Consider the following 22,772-nt stretch of genomic DNA (forward strand, 5'->3'; position numbering starts at 1 on the left):
GATGCCTTCCAAAAATATACAACTAACAGTGCCTCTATTTCCACACACTTTCTAATATTGAATATTATCGATTTTTTGTCTTTAGTAATGGAAAAGATTTTTAAAATCTCATTATTGTTTTAATGTAAATTCTTTAAGTAGTAAATTTGAATACTTTTTAACAGTCATTTTTGTCTATCAATATTTGTGTTCTATAAATGCCAACTTAGGTCCTTTGCCAATTTTTCTACTGGCCTGTTCACGTTTTTCTTTTCTTTTTTTTTTTTCAAGAGATCTTTGCTTATTAGGAAAATCAGCCCTGTGTCTTTGAGATGTGTGGTATATTTTACTCTGAGCTTATATTTTAGGTGGTTTTTTTTTTCATTCAAAAATCCTAAACTTTTCCATCACCAGTTCCGTTTATCTTTCTCTTCATGGCTTTTCAGTTATGTCTTTAGGGTTTTTTATGTCACACTTAGAAAGTCCCTCCCCACTCCAAGGTAGCAATAGCTTCACATTTACAAGTCTATGTTAACACAGCAGCCAGAAAAATCTTTTCAATGCCTAAGTCTGATTAAGCTACTCCTCTGCTCAGAAATTCTGAACGGCTTTTCATCTTGGAGTACAAAACAATATCCTCGCACTCACGCAAGACCCTCATCTCTCTCTCTCTCTACTCCCAACACCCTTTGCTCCTTCAGCTCCAGACACATAAGTCTTCTTCCTGTTCTTTGATCATTTAAAATACTCTCCATTCCAAGCCTCTGCATTTTCTATCCCTCTCCCAGAAACCCCTTTACCCCTAAGGGCCCACTCACTCATCTCCCTCAATCTTTGCTCAAGTCAATGTACTAGTGAGGTCCTCAATGACCACCCTATTAAAAGTGCATTACTCCTGGGCTTCCCTGGTGGCGCGGTGGTTGAGAGTCCGCCTGCCGATGCAGGAGACACGGATTCTGTGCCCCGGTCCGGGAAGATCCCACATGCCGCGGAGTGGCTGGGCCCGTGAGCCATGGCCGCTGAGCCTCTGCGTCTGGAGCCTGTGGCCCGCAATGGGAGAGGCCACAGCAGTGAGAAGCCCGCGTACCGCAAAAAAAAATTGCATTACTCCTTCATTGTCATCCCAAACTCCATATTTTCTTTATTTTCTCCTGAGCACTAACAACCACCATCTGATACACTATATATTTTTCTTGTTTGTTTATTGCCTGCCTCCCTACCCCCACCCTCCACACACACACACACTTAGAAGTTTTATGAAGGCACGGGCATTGTTCTACTTTAAACTACTTCCAGCTTCTAGAACAGTGCCTGGCACAGTAGGTGAATAATCAATATTTGTGAAAGAAAGAGAAAGGAGAAAAAAAAACTAAGCTTTTCTTACCCATCAGCTTGGCAAAGATCAAAATATTTCATAACATTGCGTTGGCAAGTATAGGTAAACGTCGCAGATGCGTTCTATGATTAGTAATTTGGCACTAAGAAAAGTACAAATGCCCCTACTCTGTGCTCTAGTAAATCTTTTTCTAGGAATATATACTATGGGTATATCCTTACACACAAGAAATTATGATGTTCAGAGTAATTTATTGCAGCATTGTTTGAAAAATAAAAGAATGGAAACAACCTACTTGACCATCAATAGTGTAATTATTAATAAATTATGGCATAACTGAATACTATGTGATTATTCTTTTTAAAAAAGAGCAAGATGGAAGAAGCCCTTTATGTACAATCTCCAAAATCAATTAGTAGGAGGGAAAAAAAAATCAAGTTGCAGAACTGTTACCATTTGTGTATGGGTGTATTTGGGGGTGAGGGTGAGGGAATCTAAACCTGCGTAATATACCTATGGAATGATATAGCATATGTCACGAAAAATGGTTGTCAAATCTAGATGCGGGGGCCAGTTATCCTTTTCTTTTCTAATCTTTTTTATTGAAGTTTACTTAATTTACAGTGTTGTGTTAGTTTCGAGTGTACAGCAGAGTGATTCAGTTATACCTATATTCTTCTTAGATTCTTTTCCACTATAGTTTATAATTCTTTTTAAACACTGAGCCATGTGAATGCATTACATACCCATATTACTTATTTAATAATTAAGTGGGGGAAGAAAATCTTGAGAGGGAAAAAGTTTTTTTTTTAAGAGCAAAAAAAAAACAGCTTGCGGGCGCCTAAGTCCCATCAGTTCAATGTACAGGAACCGGGCCACCCGCGGGTTAGAGCTGAGGGTGGGCAGCCCGGCGGACGCCACCGAGGCGAGGCTTCCTAGAGCGGCCCGGAAGTGCCCTGCTGACAGCGACCCAGCGCCGATTGGTCGGTTTGAGTCTGACCTTTGTTCGGGCCGCCCAAAAGACGCTAGCTGTCGCACCTGTACCTCTCGGCGCGAGGTGAGTCTCTCCCGGCTCCTGGGTGGAGGAGGGGGCAGGGCATAATCGTGGTCTGCAGCAACTGTCTCCCCACACCTCCCCCTCACAGGCTGTCCCCTCCCTCCAGACATAGCTACGAGAGAGGACTTGGGCCGACATCCCGGGAGAACGGAGCGAAAGGGAACACTGGTTACGAGTTGCTCTGCGAGGGCATTCATCCTAACCCCCTTTCTGAGTTGGCGCATGTACCCCACAACCACTGCATCCTAGGGACCCGTACATCTCAGGTTGTGGAATGAAAGAGGCTTTTAACAACGCTATTAACACTTAGCGTTTATTTAGTGCTTGCTCTCAGGCCAAGGACTTCGCATACTTATTTAATCTACACGTCGACCCTATGAGAAACACGAGAATTTTTACAGATGAGGAGCTAGTAACTTGCTCTAAATTACACAACAGCCCAGATTCAAATGCATGCTCCTGCTTCAGTGTTCTTATTTACAGCCTCCTGTCAGACTGTTTTCTCTACTCAGTTCTGGTTGCTTCCCTTTATCAGTGTTTATGTTCACAGCAGCTTTTGTCATTTCTCTATGGTAACAGATTTTTCTCTGAGACAAGATTCTAAGAGATTCTCCTTGAATCAGTTCCAGATAGAGGATTAATCTCCCGAAAAACAGCTCAGAATGGCCACATCCCTGGAACCTGAGGAACAAAAAGGACTTTTAATAGTTAAGGCAGACCATTATGGGGGACAGGACTCCATCTCACAAAAGTACAGTCCTCACAGAAGGGAACTCTTCAGGCAGCACTTCAGGAAGCTCTGCTATCAGGATGCACCTGGACCCCGTGAAGCTCTTACCCAGCTCTGGGAGCTTTGCCACCAGTGGCTGAGGCCAGAATGCCACACAAAGGAGCAGATTTTAGACCTGCTGGTGCTTGAACAGTTCCTGAGCATTCTCCCTAGGGACCTGCAAGCATGGGTGCAGGCACACCATCCAGAGACTGGAGAGGAGGCGGTGACTGTGCTGGAGGATCTGGAGAGAGAGCTTGATGAACCTCGAAAGCAGGTGGGAAGGGGGCGGTCATTTGGCTGTGAGAGAGCAGGGTTTAGACCAAGCCAAAGCAAAAAGCATATGAAAGAACACCTGAAGGTATTTAATATGTTACCCTAGAGAAGAACAAGGCTTAGGGACTGACTGCCAGTGTCAAATAACTGAAGTGTGACTGATTAAAAAGAGACACTAGACTGATTCTATGTCAGTTTGGAAGGCTAGGATCAGTGAGAAGCTGTAGGAAGGCATAAAGGTATCAGGAAAACAAACAATTTTCTAACATTCATGGTTACCTATACGTAACATAGGCTACCTTGTAATAAAAAACTCCCCTTCAAGGTTTGGTTCAAGTAGATAATAAGGATAATACAGAACAGCATGGTCTAATTGTGACCCATTCACATTTAATACATGTAATTAAATATACGGTAATTAAATATAATGTGAGCCCTATATGTGATTTAAATTTTTAGTAGCCACATTTGTGAAATTAAATACATTTCATTTAACCAAAAATATGTAATCAATATTAAACATGAGGTATTTTACATTTTTTAATTTCAGTTTTCAATATTTGAATGTATTTTTTTTTTTTTAATATTTGAATGTATTTTACACTTCACATATCTCAATTTGTATTAGCCACATTTCAAGTGCTCAGTAACCACATCTGGCTAGTGGCTATCATATTGGACCACATGGTTATAGAAGAAATGCCCCCATTTGGTGGAAGTTGGGTTCGATGATCTTTAAGTTACCTTTCAAGTCCCCAGACTCTGATTCTGGACCTCTGCAGATCACTGTTAGAGGCACCGAATTTTATTCTCCAGTGTCCTGAACTGTACAAATTAGACTGTGTCTCTTCATTTTTAGTCATTATTGCCATTTGCAGTTGCATCAGAATTTGTCCTCTTTTCCATGGCCTTGGTCCCTGGCACATGCTTCTTTTGATCTTTCTCTGAAGTTCTTTTGGTTCTTTCACAAAATCTACCTTGCAAGCCCAATCATACTTCATTGTTCCCAGGTCCCAGCCAATTCAGAAAGACAGGACACACTTTTGGACACGTTGGCCCCCTTGAGAAGGCCACATGAGTCACTGACTATCCAGCTCCATCCCAAGAAGACCCAGCAGGAGCAGGAATCTGGGGAGCCCCAAAGGACTGGTAAGGAGCAGTAGTCTGTGTTTATGAGGGAAGAGCTTGCTCCTTAGGTTACAGAGGAGCTTTCTCTTTCATCTTCTCCCTTTTAAGTTTTCCTGCTTGTCCTTCACCTCACTGTGGAAGATCTTATCTCCCTTCCTACCCTTGCCCTATCATGGAAAGAACTGTATTTCAGTTTTTCATTACACTTAAAAGCTGCTATTTGGCCCAAGGGGTGGGGGAGGAGTTCACCAGATGTAACCAATGCTACTAATAGAACACAAGATGAGGACTGATAAGAGTCCTTTGAGTTTGGTATTTAGAAGTTAATGAGTCTTACCAAGAGTATCAGGAGGCAGAAGCTGAAAGAGTCAGACTATTTTAATAAGCTTTAGTAAGCTTAACTTTGGAATCCTCACCTCTTTTCTGTGAGAAGCCGTATAAGTTTCTCTCCTCACCTTTCAGAGAAGATAGGACACGCACTTATAAAATAGGTCGCAATAATAATTTAACGTGTCTATTGTGCTAAATTGTATTGCAGAGAACACGGAGAATTATTATTATTATGACTAATGGCTTATCTATGCAAAACTTTAAATTCTAGATATCTTTCCTTTTGTTTTTTTTTAATACTTCTGGACCAGTTTCACTCTGCTTCCCGTTAATGTAAGTCCAGAAAATTACACACTTCCTATACCTGAAATTATAGAGGTTTACACATGTGCTGCTACCAAAATAACCTTTCAAGGGAATACTATACAGTTAAAATGTGAATTGTATTTTCTTAAGCTAATCTACCAAAAGATACCTCATGAAATCTAGCTATCCTTGAGGCCTATGACTTCTTAGGGAAGTCTACTTTGTCTGCATTGAACAGTATTAATATGACTTTTTTCTTAGGTACAGCCCTGGCAATCTTACACAGTTTTTATCTGTGTTCCCACTACCACTATACTCCCCGCCAAAAAACAGACAAACAAAAAACAAAACCATCAAAGCAAAACCAAAGGAAAAAAAGAAAAAAACCCTGCAGAAATCACAACAAATACATTTGAAGAAATGCCTCTCAACTTTATTAAAAGAATGTAACATCTGGTCCAAATCCTCATTTTACAGTTAAACAGATATACCCACAGTGATTGTGACTTTTCCAAGTTTCCATAAGGAGTTAGAGGGAAAGCTGGGGCTCCTGTCTACTAGTAGAACAATTTTTTAAAACCATCATGATAATATACCAAAAAGCCAGTGTCTTTTAAAATAAATTTATTGTTAAATAGAGAGACTTTTTTATGCAATATCTCATTTTAAAATTTTCATTGTATCTTTCAGCAAGATTATTAGTATTAGCCGTTGGCTAGGGTAATGGGACTCGTCTCTGTAAACATACCTGGAAATTATAATAGTGGTCACTTAATACAGAATTATCTTCACATATGAGAGAACTTGGAGAACCGAGTGTTTTGCAGTTCTTTGTAGCACATTGTCAGGTATTTCAAAGGGAATTTTTGGATGTTCTGTTAACCCACAACTCTGACTCTGTGGTAGCAGTAAGTGATTGTCTACTTAACTCTGTTCCAGTTTCACTTCAGTCAGCATTTAACCTTGTTCTTTCCCTCTAGACTGTCAAGCAAGTTGTACATATGGTAATCAAATGGTCTTTATGGACATAGCCTCATCTCAGTGACGAGCAGGACTGGGCTTACCTGGAATGTAACTGATAGGGACTCTTGGATATGCCAAAATAAAATTGGAAGAATGGCCTTGGCAGAAGATGCTAAAATGAAATACTCCTAATATTGTCAGTTCTGAAACAAGATCTCCTAGAATCCTATTAGCCTGGGAATAGCTGGCACTTGGAAGAGATACATAAAGCCCTGAAACTCCAGTTGGCCAAGTAGACTGCAGGTCCCTGAGATGAGAAAAGTTCCCATTTGACAGTTTCCATACAATTTTCTTTATGTTGTTCAATTGCAGATGTAAGGGAGAGGGTTGTAATTTGAATTGCTGAACAAGGAAAACTGACCCTGTATTTAAAAAAAAAAAAATCTTTTCAAGTCCTGGTGAGGGATTTTTCTCCAGACTTCTCCTGAAGTTGTAGGAGAGAGACTCATCCTAAGGACTGGTAGATTCCCCTGAAGGTGGTAAACTGACCATAAGTGCCAACTCTTTGTATCCTTTTTTAAAAGATATTCATCTTCATCAGTAAGCCACCGAAAACCAACCATCAGTGACTCCAGTATGTAAAAGAAGCTGTTGAGCCAATATGTTGATGTTTGAAAACACTTTTCTGAATGGTATGGGGGTGTCTCTGATTTCTATGATTTGCTTAATGATCATTAACCTACTAACTTAGCAGTACTTCTGCCACACGCTATACTTTTACACATGCTTTATCATACATTTCGTCATCTGATCAAACTATAGGAAAGGAGGAGGGCACAGAGGTGATAAGGAAACCAAAATGGTTATAATCTGCCAACATTTAAATAATTTTAAAAGCAAAGCCAGGACTGATATCTGGACTTTCTGGCTCTAATCCAGTCCTTGTAATTTCTAGCCTGAGATAATATGGTATTTAGATTCCAAAACAATATCACTTTAGAGCAAATAACCAAACTTCAAGAAATTTATTGCCTGATTAAAAAAAATATATTGTAAGGAGGATGGTAAGATTTGAGGAAGATTTGGTAGGATGGGGACACTGTGATGACAATGAAGAATGGGGTTCATGGCGCTCAGTCCAGAGCCAGTGTTTTCCATACCCAGCCCAGGAACTGAAATGTTCTAGTAGCTCTTGCTGCTTCTTCCATCATACCGAGTGAACCACTGAAAACAATCATTTAATCACATATAACTATATGTGATTAAATGATTGTTCTACAGTTGGGATTCCTAGGCCTGTTGAGATGGAGGTTTCATCATAACCAAATAGGTGACACCCAGCATTAAGACCAAATAGGTTTATTCCCTCCAAATCATCAAAACACCTATTTTCTTATAGAATTCAACTCAGCAAATATTTATTGAGTACTTGCTATGTGCCAAGTTCTATGCTTAGCTTGGGGTTGAGGATATGGCGATCAGAAAGAGGGAGAGAGCACATCCGATTTAGGAGGTTAGGGAAGACTTCCTGGAGGAGACAGCATTTGAGATGGACCTTGAATAATAGCTAGGCCAGTGGCTCTCAAAGTGCAGTCCCTGGACCAGCAGTGTCTGTCATACCAAGAAGAACAAATTTCAGGGTTCTACTCCAGCCTTATCAAATCAGAAGCTCTGGGGGTAGGTAGCACAGCAATGTTTTGATAAGCCATCCAGATGATTCTGATGCACAGTAAAGTTTGAGAACCACCAAGCTAGGGTTTAGACAGGAGGAGATGATAGTGAGGACGTCAGTTTCAGAAAAAGGATTCCACCCAGCACATACACCAGACCATTCACTGTTACTTCCTGCTTAGCTTCCTCCATTTATCCTGACCTGCATGCTCTCTCTGCTTTTAGCTAACTATTATTTATACATACTTCTCTCCTTTAATGGTTCCAACTCACTATATTCCTCTCAGACCCCTGATCCCATTACCTTCTCCAGTCACTTTTACTTGGTTTTGCTCCCACTTACTACCTAGGTTTCAGACCCCTCATGTTTCTCCCAAAATTTTACCTCCCTCCCCATCTGTTTTCTAATCTCCCTGTTTATCCCTCTTAGTTATCCTTGGCATGTGTGTAGTTCCTATTTGCCACTCTGCATTTGCACAGGATTGCCAGGTAACCCCTCATCCACATTTTTGCCTTTTCCTCTCTTCATAATCTATTCACAAATAATGTATCCTGCTATCTTCCTTACTGGCCTCTTCTTTAATTTCTTCCCTATATTGTCAATATATGTTTTGATGGTGCCAAATATCTAATTTTTGCATTGCATGTGACTTTTCATTTTTATAATACATTTTTAACATTTACATGTTCTTTATTCCATAGGCTTTTTGCTTCTTAAACCTAGAATAGGACCTGTTTGTATACTGTTCATTTGTTACAGGTGATAAAACCAAGACTAAGAATGAAGAGTTGTCCCAGAAGGAAGATATACCCAAAGACATGGAATTCCTTGGGAAAATAAACAACAGACTTACCAAAGCTATTCCTCAGTATCCTGAGTCCAAAGATGCTATTGAAAGTGAAGGCAGATTCGAGTGGCAACAGAGGGAAAGAAGACGCTATAAATGTGATGACTGTGGAAAAAGTTTCAGTCATAGCTCAGACCTTAGTAAACACAGGAGAACTCACACTGGAGAGAAGCCCTATAAATGTGACGAATGTGGAAAAGCCTTCATTCAACACTCACATCTCATTGGACATCATAGAGTACACACTGGAGTGAAACCCTATAAATGTAAAGAATGTGGGAAAGATTTCAGCGGGCGCACAGGTCTCATTCAGCATCAGAGAATCCACACAGGTGAAAAACCCTATGAATGTGATGAGTGTGGGAGGCCTTTCCGTGTAAGTTCAGCCCTTATTAGACATCAAAGAATTCATACAGCAAATAAGCTCTACTAATATGGTGGAAGTAACAAAAGTTCTTTAGACACTCAGGCCTAATTAGTTATCAGAGAAATCTGCCTTGGAGACCTTGAGTATCCTGATGTAGGCAAAGCTTCAATCATCATTAAAAATTTCTCTGGCACCAGAGAATTTACCTGAGTAAAATTTCCTTTTATTTCTGAAGTAGTTCAGTTTCTTGGAAGGAACTAAGAGTTATTTCAGAAAGCCTTGTCCACTGCCAGCATTGCTCACTTGCAGCCCCAAATAACCATGTTTCCTGGTCCTGGTTGAAAGATGTGAATTCTACCTCTCAACTCTGGCTCCTTTTTCCTTGGCCACTCAGTGTATGACTTTAGGCAAGACATTCATATTTTCTCTGCCTTCATTTTCCCATTCTGCAAAGTGCAGATGATATAACAGAAGCCCACCGGGTATGCTGTATTAAGTTAAAATAGATGAAAACTGCTTTTGAAATTAAGAACTAAAACCATACTGTTTTTCCCCATCATTAGTGATATAATGGCCTAAATATCCCTTATCTTAAAGTGGGGAATATAATAATTTTGTGGAATATTTTGCTTTGCCAGTGATAAAAAAATGAGGAAACCACCAGAAAGATAGCAGGCTAAGAAAAACATTAAAATGGAGAGGAAAGCTATAAGTCATCAGTGGGAGCTGCTGGGAAGGGGGATGATGGAGTGTGTTAGGGATCTGTAACTTTGGATAAGTCACTTCTCTTCTGAATCTCAGGTCATTTAAACTGAGGGAGATCGGGAGAGGTTGGTCTAGAACTGCACTGTCAAATATGGCAGCCAGTACCCACATATGGCTATATACATTTAAACTTAACTGAAATAAAGTGGAAAATTCAGTTCCTTGGTGACATTAGCCACATTTCTGCTCAATAGCCACGTGTGGCTGGTAGCTACAATAATGGACAGCACAGATCCAGACCATTTTTTATCACTGCAGAAACTTCTCAAGGACATTGCTGTTCAATCATTGGTAAGGTAACTTCCAGCTTTGGTATGTGATTCTGAGTTCAGGAAGGTAGCAAAAGAGATAGCTGAAGAGGCTGTAATAGCAATAGGAGATAAAATACAAACACCTTAAAACAAAGTAATTTAGTAAAAATAACTCTGTGGTACTTTTTCAGCCTTAGAGTGTATTGTAATTGGAGAAAGATGACTATTAAGTAAATACAATAACCTAATAATCAAAATTGAAAGCTTAACTTACTACCTCATCTCTATAAAAAGAGTGTAATTACCTTTACAAGGTAACATCCCCTGTCAGTTACCCTATACTAATGAGAAACTGGGACTCTCAGGACACTAATACTTTAAGACACAGTGAACAATTTAGTTTTTCTTTTTCTTTTTGGCTTCGGAATGTATTAGCATTTCATGAACGTATTTGCGACAGTTTTACATCACTAGTTTGAGAATTTTATAGCATGACAGGAATTGTGACCAAAGGCCAACACGTTCAAATTTACAACACCATCAAACTGCCACGAACCACTAATTCTAGGAATAGCCATCACCAAAATGATCAGGAAGTGATCTAATCTCTTACTGAAGACATTAATTACACATACTTGCTTTGAGAGTAGGAAAAGCATCAGAATCATTTTGTGTCTACTACTATTGGAAGGTGACTCTTAAATCATTCTTCATAACACCATAAAGATAAACTGAGTTTTTATATCTTTTGAACATAATGCTCCTTATAAAAAAATAAAAGTAAGTTTACTTTGAATGTATACATCAACTGATACAAATATTTTAAGGCATCAAGTTTCACACTCATACTTGTTTTTTCATTTATCTGAGCACTATTTCAAAACATTTGAAACAAAGGATTTTTTAATGATCATGAAAAGTAAAGTATTAAATCTTTAGTATTAGAAACATCGTTTTCTAAAAAATAAAGTTAGATGCTTAATGAATGATAGCTTTTCCCCCTTTACCTTCAGTCTTGCTAAAAAACTGTCATGTGTAGAAGCTGTTCACAGTCTTTAAAGGGGAAACTCATGTTTCTGATCTTATCCTTGAATTTAGAGACTTCTGCAATGGTAAGAAAGATGATCTTGGCTACCACAACATTAAGTTTACTTAAATGGGTAAAAACGATGACAGACTGATTTTTCTCTAACGTACTCTGTATGATTGAACATTCTATTCAGGTAGTAGTTTTGAATACCTGTTGTGTATAAAGAACTGTTCTAGTCTTAGAGTTGTACACCCTCAAAGTCTGAGTGAAGAGTAGTTTGGAGCACTGAGACTATGCTACCCTTTTTAGTCTGGTGATGATTCCAAATTGCCACCACAGTGTCCACCATCTGATCTTGACCAGAGGGGCAAGGATAAGAGTCAGGAAGGTACAGAAAGATTTGGGGCCAGAGACAGCCTGGAGTGATAGTGGCAAGAGAAGAAAGTCCAGTGGGACCTGGGATAACTGCTGGCATAAGGCAAAGGGGGCATGAGGTTGAAGGAGATCTAAGTAGTTGTTAGTATTATGAAGGATTAGGCAGTGTCCTAGTAAGTCTGTAGAAACGCACAAAAAATTGGTGAGGATGCAAGCAGTTAGAAAGAGGAGCTCTGAGTTCAATCACAGCCACAGTTATTCGAAAAGAAGGTGTAATATGTTAGACGCCGTAATGAGAACCACTGAGTTCTAGCAGAGAGCCATCCTGGAATGATGGCACCTGCTCGAAAAGAACCCTAAACATGGAAGGCAGTTTCTTAAATAGTTGTGTCAAAAACATATGCATCACTCCTCCCAAATTTTTTGGAGGGTTTTTCTTTTTTTTGGAGGGAGGCAAGAACTTGTAGTTTGTAGTTTTCATGAACAGACAGTGATTTTAAGAGGCATCTAAAGGGAGTACGGGGGCAGTTCTTTCAGATACAGTTGGGGAATGGTGGTTAAACTGGTGATTTTGAATGAGGAGCCAACAGCTATAAAGGGAGGAAACAGATGAGAGTTGGGGTAGGAGAGGATGTCGGAGGTATGCACGGGCCTTGGTGAACAGGGGGGAAACAAGATAGAGGAGAAGGGGATGGAACAAAAAGAGAGTGATAAAAAAGGAGCAAGGGTATAGGGAAAGGAACAAATATAAAATAAGAGATGGTGATAGAGAAAGAAAAGAGTGACAAGTAATTCCAATATTGACATCAATTATAATTGAGACAGTGGTCATATGCCACAGCCATACGAAGGTGAACAGATCAGCTTATCCCAAGGTCGTTGAGTCTTACATGCACAGCACATATTATTTATGTTATCTTTATTGAATGTGTCTACAATCTCATTCTGAGCATGAAATTATTTCTTTATAGTCTAATCAAAAAGTCCATCAACAGTGAAACTGCTAGAAATTTTGAAATGCTTCAAAACAACCTGTTCTCCCCTTAGTAATATCACAAGGCAATTAGACTAAGTTTCTAAAAGAATAGATCTCTCAGTCTTTCTTACTCAAATCCTCTAGAGCACAGTTTCTCAACCTTGGTTTTACTGACATTTTCAGCCAAACAATTTCTTGCTGTGGGGGGCTGTCCTCTGCAGTGTGGGATGTTTAGCAGCATTCCTGGCCTCTACCCTCTAGATACCAGCAGCCCCAACTTGTGGCAAGCAAAAATTTCTTAAGAGATACAAATGTTCCCTGAGGGACAAAATCTCTCCCCCGCCCTGCCAGCCCAGTTGAGAACCACTGCTCTATAGGAAAATAATCTGATTTCCATGACCGTTCCACATCATATACAATAAGATTCAACTTAGAAATGTTATATATGGCCAGCACTTTTAGACCCTTTTACTACCCCACAAAATGATTTTCTAGACCTTCTTCTCTCTATACCGTACTTCTGCTGCTACCCTCTCCTTTGCCCCTTGACCCAACCACAAATAGACACTTTATCCTTGATCTGCACTGTCCAATACATTAGCCACTAGGTACATGTGGCTATCGAGCACTTGAAATGTGGCTACGCAACTGAGGAACTAAATTTTTTCACTTTAATTTAAATTTAAAAACTGATACTCAATTCAGTTATTGGAAAACCTTTAAGTATGTTCGGAGTATTTCGGGTATAGGAATCTATTTTTTCCATTCAAAATTTTATGTAATCTCAATACAGATCAAGTACTTCCAATGAAAATTTAATAACTGAATTGAGATGTGTAGTAAGTATAAACACACTGGATTACAAAGGCTTAGTATGAAAAAGGAATGTAAAATATTTCATTAATAAGATATTATTTTAAAATAATATTTTGGATATACTGGTTTAAATAAAATACATTAAGAATTAATTTCACCTATCTTTTTACATTTTTAATGTGGCTACTAGAAAACTTACATCCACATAGGTGGATCACATTACATTCCTATTAATTGGACAATGATCAAGATCTTCTCACTCTCAGGGTAGGTCCCATTCACTATGTTCCAAACCACCTCAATTCTGTGAGGCTAAGTTCTGTGCTGCCAAGGACGTTTTACCTTTTTCTTCTTATTCATTAATCCAACAGGTATTTACTGAGTGCATGCTATGTGCCACGCCTCTATTTTAGGTATTGGGGATAGAGCAGGATATAACAAGATATTTCCATGTAAGACTGTGAGAAAAATAGTGAATGTTAAAATTAAAGGTATAATGCTGTCCTTTCAGATGGAAGACTATTAGGAAAAAAAAGGCAGGGCATTTCAGGTTAGGTGTGGGGAGGAAGGAAAGAAAAGGGGGAAAAATAGATTGTTACTTTGGGATTACAATTTCATTTCAATTTAATAAGATTTTAAGTTTGGTTTGTTTGGCAAGTCCAATAGCACAGCAATAGGGACTAAAGGTCTTTGGATATGCCATTGCATGAGAGGACTTATTAATGGTTAGACCTGCTTTATGCATTATTTTTAATACACACTTCATAGTATTTACTGCAGAAGTCTCTGGGGAAATTAGCAATGGAACAATTTCTATATGTAAGAACCATAAGTTCCCATGTATGTTGAATTAACCTATTATATATCACCGTAATACTGGGTACAAGGAAGGAAATTTCATTAATCCAGTTATTGTGCCTTTTTGTTTTTCTCTACTCCACTCAGTAGATAGTCTTGGAAAACTCTCCTATAGCCTTAACTTTATCTCAAAGACGTGAAGTGATTACGTGCTTTTGATGTTTTTTGTTTAAAAATAACTTACCTATGAAGAACAATCAACAGATAATTATAAACAAATTCTATTTTACTATCTATATAAAAATACAAACATGAATATGAGGACATCTAAAAATGCAGAAATAGTTATATATTCCATGTATCAATGTATAAAAACATAGCTGGAAGGAAATCCTTTTTCAGAATCAGGAAATAGTGCCTTATCTACTAGGTTAAAATCCTAAACCCTCCAGCAAATGTATAATTCCATATTTTGAACAATTTTAGTATTTCATTGTCACATAAAATATGTAAATAGCTATTCACATTATTGTGGTGATTTGCATATACAATAGGAGTCAGATGGGAAAGAAAATACCATTCTTATTTGTAAAGCAATGACAACACAATAAATCTGGAATCTTTGAAATAATTTTAAGTTAAAACATTTCTTCACCTACTGCATATATTTATAAGTTACGTTAATGTCTAACTCTTACACAAATTGAGTTTTTTGCATAAACACTTAATGCTACTTTCTAGGCACTCTGTTACTCAAGGGTTGACCTTAAATTCATTTTTCCCCTTGGATCAGTATTCTTGACACCTATGGAAAAGAACATCCTGGCTCCTCCAGAAAGTAGATAAAGCTAAGTCAGAAATAAAGAAGAGATAAACATGACACTCCAATTGGAAAAGTATAAAACCATCACAGTCAGTTTGGCTTCAAATGAAGAGTAAGTACATCAATACCTCCTAGAAAAATCTATGCCATTTCTTACATAAAACCCAAACTACTACCAGGACTTTGAGTTAGTTCAGTGTAGACATTCTACCAGACATAATGTATTTGATAAAGCTTCTAGCTTTTTATCTTCAGACTGGTTTGCTATATTAATTCAAGAGTCTCAGGAATATGAGAAACAATGACAATAATTCAAAATTTTTCATTATCTGTTCTTGGATGTGTCTTCATTTGTCACAACTGTTGGGCTATAATAAAGGAGCTGCTTCTGTCTTTTCATTAAAAAAAAGAAATCCCTGCTTTTATAAGCCTGTATTACAGTGAAGGAATACAAGACAAATATCGAATAGGAGTAGTGGTATATGGAATATAAATAATGAAATGAAACAGAGTGGCTGAATGACTACTACAAGTAGTCAGAAAAGGCTTTTCTGGAGAGCTGACATTCTAACTGAAATATAAATGTCCAGCCTTGGGAAGTTCTGAAGAAGACCCTGTCAGGCAAAGGGAATTGCTTATGCAGTCTCTACGGTAGGAATGAATCTGATGTGTTTACAGGAAATGAAAGAAAGTCATTGGGTCTAAAGCAGTGGATTAAGGGGAATGTGGTAATAAAATTAGGCTAGAGAGGTGAGCAGGGGCCAGGATATGTATTCTAAGCATGGTGGGACACCATTGGAAGGGAAGGACATGATCTGATTTTTGTTTTTAAAATATTCTGGTCCCTTAAGGAAGCAAGAGTGAGAAAAAAGCAGAAGCAAGGAGACCCGTCAAGAGGCTACTGCAGTAATCCAGATGAGAGAAGGTGGTGGCACCAACCACAGGTCCAAAGTGGACATGAAGAGAAATAAAAGGATTCAAGGTATACTTTGGAGACAAAGCCAAAACAATTTGCTAAAAGATTGTTGTAGACTCCTAAATTCTCACACAAAAAGATGTTTAAATACTGGGTTAAACATATGAAGTTGCCATTTCTGTGTGTCAGAAGCAGTGAAATATCAGCAATTTCAATGATTTAACCTAGTGGAAACAAAATAAGAACAGAGAAAAAGCTAGAGAGAAATGGAACAGGAGAAGGGACTTTGAAATTGTGTGGGGGCCTAATTAATTTGTTAAATGAAAATTTGTATTCTTTTCTCCTTAAAACTTTCTGTGGAAGGCACCCTTTGTTAAGCCCTTTGTCTAAAGGGAAATTGCCAACAAACCTGATGAGATTCAGAACACCACTATAATAACATGTCTCTGTACAAACTTCCTTCTGGATAGCACGTTTCCTAAACAGATAAAGTCAAGGTTATCAATGAAAGGCAGTAGAGCAGAGGTTAAAAGCAGAATGCCTGGGTATGAATCCTTACTCTGCCTGTTACTAGTTATATGACCTTGGCTTACTTTCTGTGCCTCAGGTCTCCCATCTGTAAAACGGTGGTAAAATGGTTATCTACCTCATAAGGTAGGAATTACATAAGTGACCAAATGTAATGGGTTTAGAACAGTGCCTGACACATAGTAAGTGCTATGTTAGCCTCTGCCAATAGCGCAGTTAAGTCTTCTTGTTTATCAAAATGCATCATGTTCAGCATTTTCTTCCCCCCAGACTGCTTAAATTAGTTAACTGGCATTTGATCTTCATGAATTCACTGCATTTGTTGCTGTTGTGTGTGTTTTAAAATAATTCCTGTAATGTTAACAATTACCCTAATTCTGAACTGCTCCCTGCTCCCTAAATACCTAACCCCAAACCCAGCCCGGACGGGCCCACCCGTCCACCGGCGGAGAACACCACCCCGGTGACCCTCACTGGGGCACCCACCCGCCAGCTCTTGTCTCCTGGCGGTTTCCAACCCCCGGCGCCGGGTCCAGCTCACAGCGCCGTTTACCGGGCCGCAAATCCCTGCCCGGGGAGCTCTGGAACCTTTAGCTACCGGAAGTGGCTGGGAGTCGCGAGAGCGCTGAAAAAGGGGGCCGGTCTTTCCCGGGTTCAGAAACACTGAGGTTGCCTTGCGCACTAAGGGAGAGGAAAACTGGCCTCTGTTTAAACTTCTCTGATGCTTAGGGGAAATGAGGGCCCAGGATGAAATGGGTGAAGAGTACCGCCGCTAGTATTCTTTAAACCTGGATTCAAATTCCCGCTCCACCACTTTCCTGTTAGGATCAAGGGCAATGTTTTTAACCTCTCTAAGCCTCGGTTTCCTTGTTTGTGTAAATCAGAATAATATAGTGCCTGTTTCATAGGATGGTTGTGACGACTGTGAGAATGCACGTAAAAAACTTAGTCTTTAGACGTTTCCCTCCCCTCCCCTATCACTCATCCATGTCAGACAAATAGGACTAATTAACCAACTGTCACTTTTGCTTTTCTGGAGCTCGTGTGAAGAAAAGTAAAGTGCAAGACTTGAGTAAGGGAGAAACCAAGAAGAATACAAAAGATTGACAGTCATTGTGAGCTTCACATAGTTGCCCATCCCAGCATTTTCACCTCACTTGGCTCCTGGCACATGGTAGGTTCTTGATAAGTACTTACTTGGATGAATGAGGACAGATCTAGGGAATTAAAGAACAGAAGGGAGAAAGTGAATCAGACTGACTAAATTTAGCTAGTTGACAAAACAAGCGAAACCACTTTTCTCGTCAGAAATGTATGGTAGTCACTAGGCTCCTGTGTCAGACAAAGGACTTTACTTAATGACACAAGCATCATGAGCTTCATGCTCCCCTTGTCCTCAAAGCCAGAGGAGTGCCGAGGAGGGGCCCCAGTGGGTACTGCTCACACAATGGGTTTGCATCCTAGCAGAGGAACCCCAAGCATAGGAAAAGCCGGTCTTTGCCCAGCCTTGCCCCAGAGTGAGGCAATATCTTTATTATCCTGGTCAGGAAACAAATCTGCTCCACAAAGAGATACAAACATCTTTGAAAAGATAATCTGAAAGAAAATCTGTCAGAACCCTTGGAGAAATGTGAGAGATCCTTGGAGAATTGTTTCCCAGCACTCTAGGTAATAGCATCTGGGGTTAGAGGAGATGTCAGCCTTTTTTTTTTTAAACTTTATATACATCAAGATTCTAGTTTTTATCATATTTTGTTATTTTAATTTTTAAAAATATAATAAAAATAAAAGGCAAACAGAAGTTTACATTTGTTTTAGTAAGGGATAAGGAGCCACTCAGGGTCTGTGACTGGGGAAATTATAATGATGTTTAAGGAACATGAATCTAGTAAACATATCTGTAGTGGACTAAAGTTATGAAGATTATCTCAAGGCTGCAGTCATGTAGGTATGAGGTAATTAAAGGAAGGTGGCTATAATAGAGAAGAGCAACATTTCAAAGGAGAAATCTGCTGCCTCCCACCCTAGGATTGATTTAAAGCAACTTTCACCCGGCCCACAGGGCCCCCCATCAAAACCAGTTCTCACAGTGAAAATTTAAAGTCACCACTCTGCAGTAATAATGAGGATATGGCAACACCAGTCACAAATCAAGTAGGTGGCCTGGCTCAGCTCCTAGCTGAGAAGCTGTACCTGTGCCTTGTGGCCTCCCCTAGCTCAGCAGGCCTATCCACCAAGCTTGCAACTTCTGCCCTGCTCACTGTTTTGCATTTTTATTCTGTTTCTGATCAGTAGAGATTCAAAGAATGTTTCAACCTAAATGTTTCTTTTTTCCACTTTTTTATATTAACCCATTTCTATGTTTAAAGCAGCGTGGATTAAATACTTAACATACTCATTTACCTAGAAGACATCTGCCAACTTGGTCTTCAGCATTCATTCCCCAACTGATTTATTTAAAGTTTCCTTCTGTTCTCTGGATTGTCTCTTTCTGTTCTCTGGATTGTCTCTTTCTTTTGGGGGGGTCAGATCTCTGTTACTCTTGTCCCGCCTTTCATGCTCTGCACCTGATTTTCATTAAATGTCCTCTGGATTGGATGCTTATATTTAGGAATGGGGTCCTGTGCTGGTTAATTTAGGTAGTATGAGTTTCCGCTACAGTTGTAGGAGGCTGCTTGTGCAGCTCGTATTATCCCAATGGAAATTCTCAGTCCGGGTTGTATGTAAGTAGGCAGGCCTTCCTTTAGAGTGAGTGGGAGCAAGCAGACAGGCTGGGAGCCTACACAGTTACCAAAATGAGAACCTCTTTCTCCTCCTCCTTGTTCCATTGTAGAGGTCCAGAGTCATTTCAAATTTTGCTATGCTTCTTTCTGAGGCCTCAGTTTTCTTATTAAGAGCCCTCCCGATCATTTTAGAAAACAGGTATCAAGCTAGAGGGCAGAAGCCCCAGCTTCCAGTTAAAAAAGGGAGATATCCAACTGTCCCAAATGCAGTTCTTAAATGAATAGCCCATTCTTGCCATTTGCACCTCTTGGTCCTGAGGTTTGAACTTCTCCAGGATTCTTTTGCAGATGCATACCTGGCCCTGGTGTCTTACAGGGCAATTTCCTCTGCTTCTTCAACAATCTGATCCCAATTGCTGATTCTTTTCCAGAAATTCCTCAAAATTTCTGCTCTACTCTTTATTTTCTAGCACTGTTATTTATTTATTTTGTTTTAAAATTTTTCAGTCATTTAAGTGTGTTCTTGGGAGGGAAAGGAAGTAGATATATGTCACCCTTCCAACTTGAACTTAAAACAAGCCATGTTCTTCTATACCACCTCTCTCTCACTTTCTCATTTTTACACACCTCATTTTTGGATTCTTAGAGAAGGCTTTCTGATTAAAGTGAAATCTGAGCCAGACCTCGAAGGATGGATAGAGTTTAGGTAAGTGGAGAGTAGTAGGAAGTACACTTCTAGCAGAGGGGTCAGTATGAGCAAAAGTGTGATACTGAATGAAGTAGCAGGTATGAGAACCAAGTCACCTCCTATTAAGCCAGACATTAAAGAGATTTGCAAAATGTGAAATGATTCCACTCCTTTTACGTTTTTTGAAAATATAGTTAAATTTCATAAAATATTAAAGTAACAAGATATGTTACTTAAGTTAACATGTAATGGGTATGTTATTGTTAAAGAATAAATACTTTTAATTCCTGTTTTAATTTCGAACAAAGCAAATCTTGATGGATATGACCCATATAAACATAAGCTCTTTGGAGTCCTCACTAGTTTTTAAGAGTATAAAAGGAGTCATGAGACCAAAATATTTGAGAATTAATATGCTAGTCCATACACTATATGAAGTGATGCTTCTGAAACTAAAATGTAGAGCAACTACGGAAAATGTGGGAACACCCTTGTGGCCCTAGGTGTGGAAAATATTTGGAGTCTTATTAAAAACTTGTCACCTGCTTATACAAATAAGGAAAGTATGAGTAACCAGGGTCTAACTTTTTTTGTGCTTTGGTGGGGCTGTCATGGTTGTTGGACCTAGCGACTCAGGCAGTTTAAAATATGTTCTAAACCCTGGTGTGGCTAATTATAGTAGTGATTTAAAAGGGTTAAATGCTTACTTCCCATAGCAGGAAGTCAATAGATAATATATCTATACCTGAAAAATCAAGAAATGGCAGTGTTAGCGTGTTATTTATAAATATGGAGGTTAATATCAAGAGTAAAAGGAAAGAGTTAAAGTGGTTGTCTCTGGGGAATAGATATTGATAACGGAAGGGAAGAGTGAGGCCTGGTGTTTTTCACACCATAAACCTGAGAGTACTATTCAATTTTATTTACTTTTTTTTTTTTTTTTAGGCTGCATTGGGTCTGTTGCTGCCTGCGGGCTTTCTCTAGTTGTGGTGAGGCGGGGCTACTCTTTGTTGCGATGTGTGGCCTTCTCTTGTTGCAGAGCACAGACTCTAGGCATGCGGGCTTCAGTAGTTGCAGCACATGGGCTCAGTAGTTGTGGCTCGCAGGCTCTAGAGCACAGGCTCAGTAGTTGTGGCGCACAGGCTTGGTTGCTCTGCAGCATGTGGGATCTTCCCGGACCAGGGATCGAACCCATGTCCCCTGCATTGGCAGGTGGATTCTTATCCACTGCGCCACCAGGGGAGTCCGTACTTTTTTAAAATGTATTTTTATTAGTAAAATGCACAAATCAGGTGTGCAACTCAATGAATTTTTACATATGTATGCAACCATGTTAACTACAACTCCAATCAGTGGTAAACATTTTTTTGTCTTCTGTCACCAGAGATTAATTTTACTTGTTCATACAAGGCTACTTTTATTCAACATAATATTTTTTAGATTCATCTACATTGTTCATCTATCAGTAGCTCCTTTTAATTTCTGAGTAGTATTCCACTGTATGAACATAACACTATTTGATTCTCTGTTATCCTGTTGATGAGCATTTGGGTTTTTCCAGTTTGGGCCTACTATGAATAAAGCTGCTATGGACTTATGTTTTCATATCTCTTAGGTAAATACTTAAGGGTGAGATTACTGGGTCATAATGTAGGCATTATTTAACTTCATTAAAAATTGCCATTTTTCAAACTAGTACCATTTTACACTCCCATTAGGAGTGTATAAGAGTTCCAGTTGCTTCATATCCTCATAGCACTTGGTATTGTCAGTCATTTTAATTTTAGCCATTCTAATGGATGTGTAGTAGCTTTAGTTTTATATTTCCTTGATGAATATGACCTTGAGTACCTTTTAATGTACTTATTGATAATTCATATATATTCTTTGGTAAAGTGTGTGTCCATAACTTTTGCCTATTTATGTTTGTCTTCTTATGATTGAGTTGTAAGAGTTCTTTATATATTCTGGATACCGGCTATCAGAAATATGTATTGAAAATACAGAACTATGAGATATGAGGCAAGAACTATGAGATAAAGAGTAGAAATAAGTGTTTTGAAAGAGCTGAAGCACTGTAACTTCTCAATGTTTATTGTTATTTGTTTCATTGTGATGATTAGATGACAAAACTCTTAAAAACAAATCAAAGCTACTGGGGGTAGACAAAATATTTTTAGGTTAAGGTTGGGGACTGGATAGAAACATCGGTGGTGGCTATCAGCAGGAACAGATAAGGAGGGGAAATTAAGATGAAGACTGGAGGGACTTCCCTGGTGGTTAAGAATCGGCCTGCCAATGCTAGGAGACACGGGTTCAAGCCCTGGTCCCACATGCCGCGCAGTAACTAAGCGCGGGCGCCACAACTACTGAGCCTGCGCTCTAGAGCCCGTGCTCTGCAACAAGAGAAGCCACTGCAATGAGAAGCACTCACACCGCAACGAAGAGTAGCCCCCGCTCACCACAACTAAAGGAAGCCTTTGTGCAGCAACGAAGACCCTACGCAGCCAAAAATAAATAAATAAAATAAATAAATATATTTTTTAAAAAGTGAAGACTGGAGGGGAACCTGAAAACCCAAAATAAATGGGTAGTTAGAAAAAGTGTTAAAGGAATAAAAATGGGGGACCAAAGTAAAACAGTTTTCATGTGAAAATAAATTAAGGAAAAACCTCATTTAAATTGGAGTCAGGAAGCCCTGAAGGAGAGCTCTCACGCATGTACCACTGTTACAGCCTGCATAACCAGCAGGAATAAGGAAGATACAAATGATTTTAACGAGGTCAGCTTATACAGAATTCTTTGTATAAATTTTTCTCTGTCACAACTTCTTATCCATGATAATAAGAACGTTACTTCTCTTCTGGTACAAGGGAGGACATTTTTCACATGGGAACTGCATCACCTGCTTTTAAGAAGATCACTTCTTGTCCTAGCAACAAGGCACTGACCACTGCTTGCAGCTAATAAGAAACCGCCATAACAACTAACTCTTGTTCTTCTCCAATGAACTTTTATTCAAGACAACCCTCCCCAGTCTCCTCCTAAAACCT

General features: G+C 39.1%; 2 protein-coding genes and 1 long non-coding RNA gene across 8 annotated transcripts in view; 2 read left to right on the plus strand and 1 right to left on the minus strand.

Annotated features, from left to right (window-relative positions):
* The window catches only part of LOC141279710 (uncharacterized), a 20,992-nt gene extending 4,756 nt beyond the window's left edge, over window positions 1–16,236 (minus strand). Inside the window, exon 1 of the long non-coding RNA XR_012334381.1 lies at window positions 16,190–16,236. This is a non-coding gene — a long non-coding RNA (uncharacterized lncRNA). The remainder of the gene's footprint in view (window positions 1–16,189) is intronic.
* On the plus strand, window positions 2,292–21,785 carry ZSCAN16 (zinc finger and SCAN domain containing 16). Of its 6 annotated transcripts, XR_012334372.1 has the most exons (6): window positions 2,293–2,372; window positions 2,952–3,418; window positions 4,428–4,566; window positions 8,576–8,995; window positions 14,835–14,976; window positions 15,716–15,820. XR_012334372.1 is itself a non-coding variant. In XM_019944895.3 (5 exons), exons 2-5 carry the CDS (start codon window positions 3,035–3,037, stop codon window positions 15,772–15,774), a joined length of 1,002 nt encoding a protein of 333 aa, XP_019800454.1. In that variant the 5' UTR covers window positions 2,293–2,372; window positions 2,952–3,034; the 3' UTR covers window positions 15,775–21,785. The 6 variants fall into 6 exon arrangements, 5 of the variants coding, with proteins under 5 accessions (XP_019800455.1, XP_019800454.1, XP_073666599.1 ...); XM_019944895.3 differs by lacking the exon at window positions 14,835–14,976 and having other exon boundaries at window positions 15,716–21,785; XM_073810498.1 differs by lacking the exon at window positions 15,716–15,820 and having other exon boundaries at window positions 14,835–15,680.
* ZKSCAN8 (zinc finger with KRAB and SCAN domains 8) overlaps window positions 15,827–22,772 on the plus strand; it is a 41,990-nt gene continuing 35,044 nt past the window's right edge. The window contains exon 1 of the mRNA XM_073810492.1: window positions 15,827–15,846. The gene's annotated coding sequence lies outside the window, so the exon portion shown is untranslated. The remainder of the gene's footprint in view (window positions 15,847–22,772) is intronic.

This window comes from Tursiops truncatus, chromosome 10 (assembly GCF_011762595.2).
Source record: "Tursiops truncatus isolate mTurTru1 chromosome 10, mTurTru1.mat.Y, whole genome shotgun sequence".
NCBI lineage: Eukaryota > Metazoa > Chordata > Mammalia > Artiodactyla > Delphinidae > Tursiops > Tursiops truncatus.

Excerpts from the sequence above, each read along its gene's own strand:
- ZSCAN16 (XM_019944894.3), top strand. The coding sequence starts at position 3,035 with ATGGCCACATCCCTGGAACCTGAGGAACAAAAAGGACTTTTAATAGTT. Across the intron at positions 3,419-4,427 it reads TTGATGAACCTCGAAAGCAG|GTCCCAGCCAATTCAGAAAG; the intron begins GTGGGAAGGGGG and ends CATTGTTCCCAG. Across the intron at positions 4,567-8,575 it reads TGGGGAGCCCCAAAGGACTG|GTGATAAAACCAAGACTAAG; the intron begins GTAAGGAGCAGT and ends CATTTGTTACAG.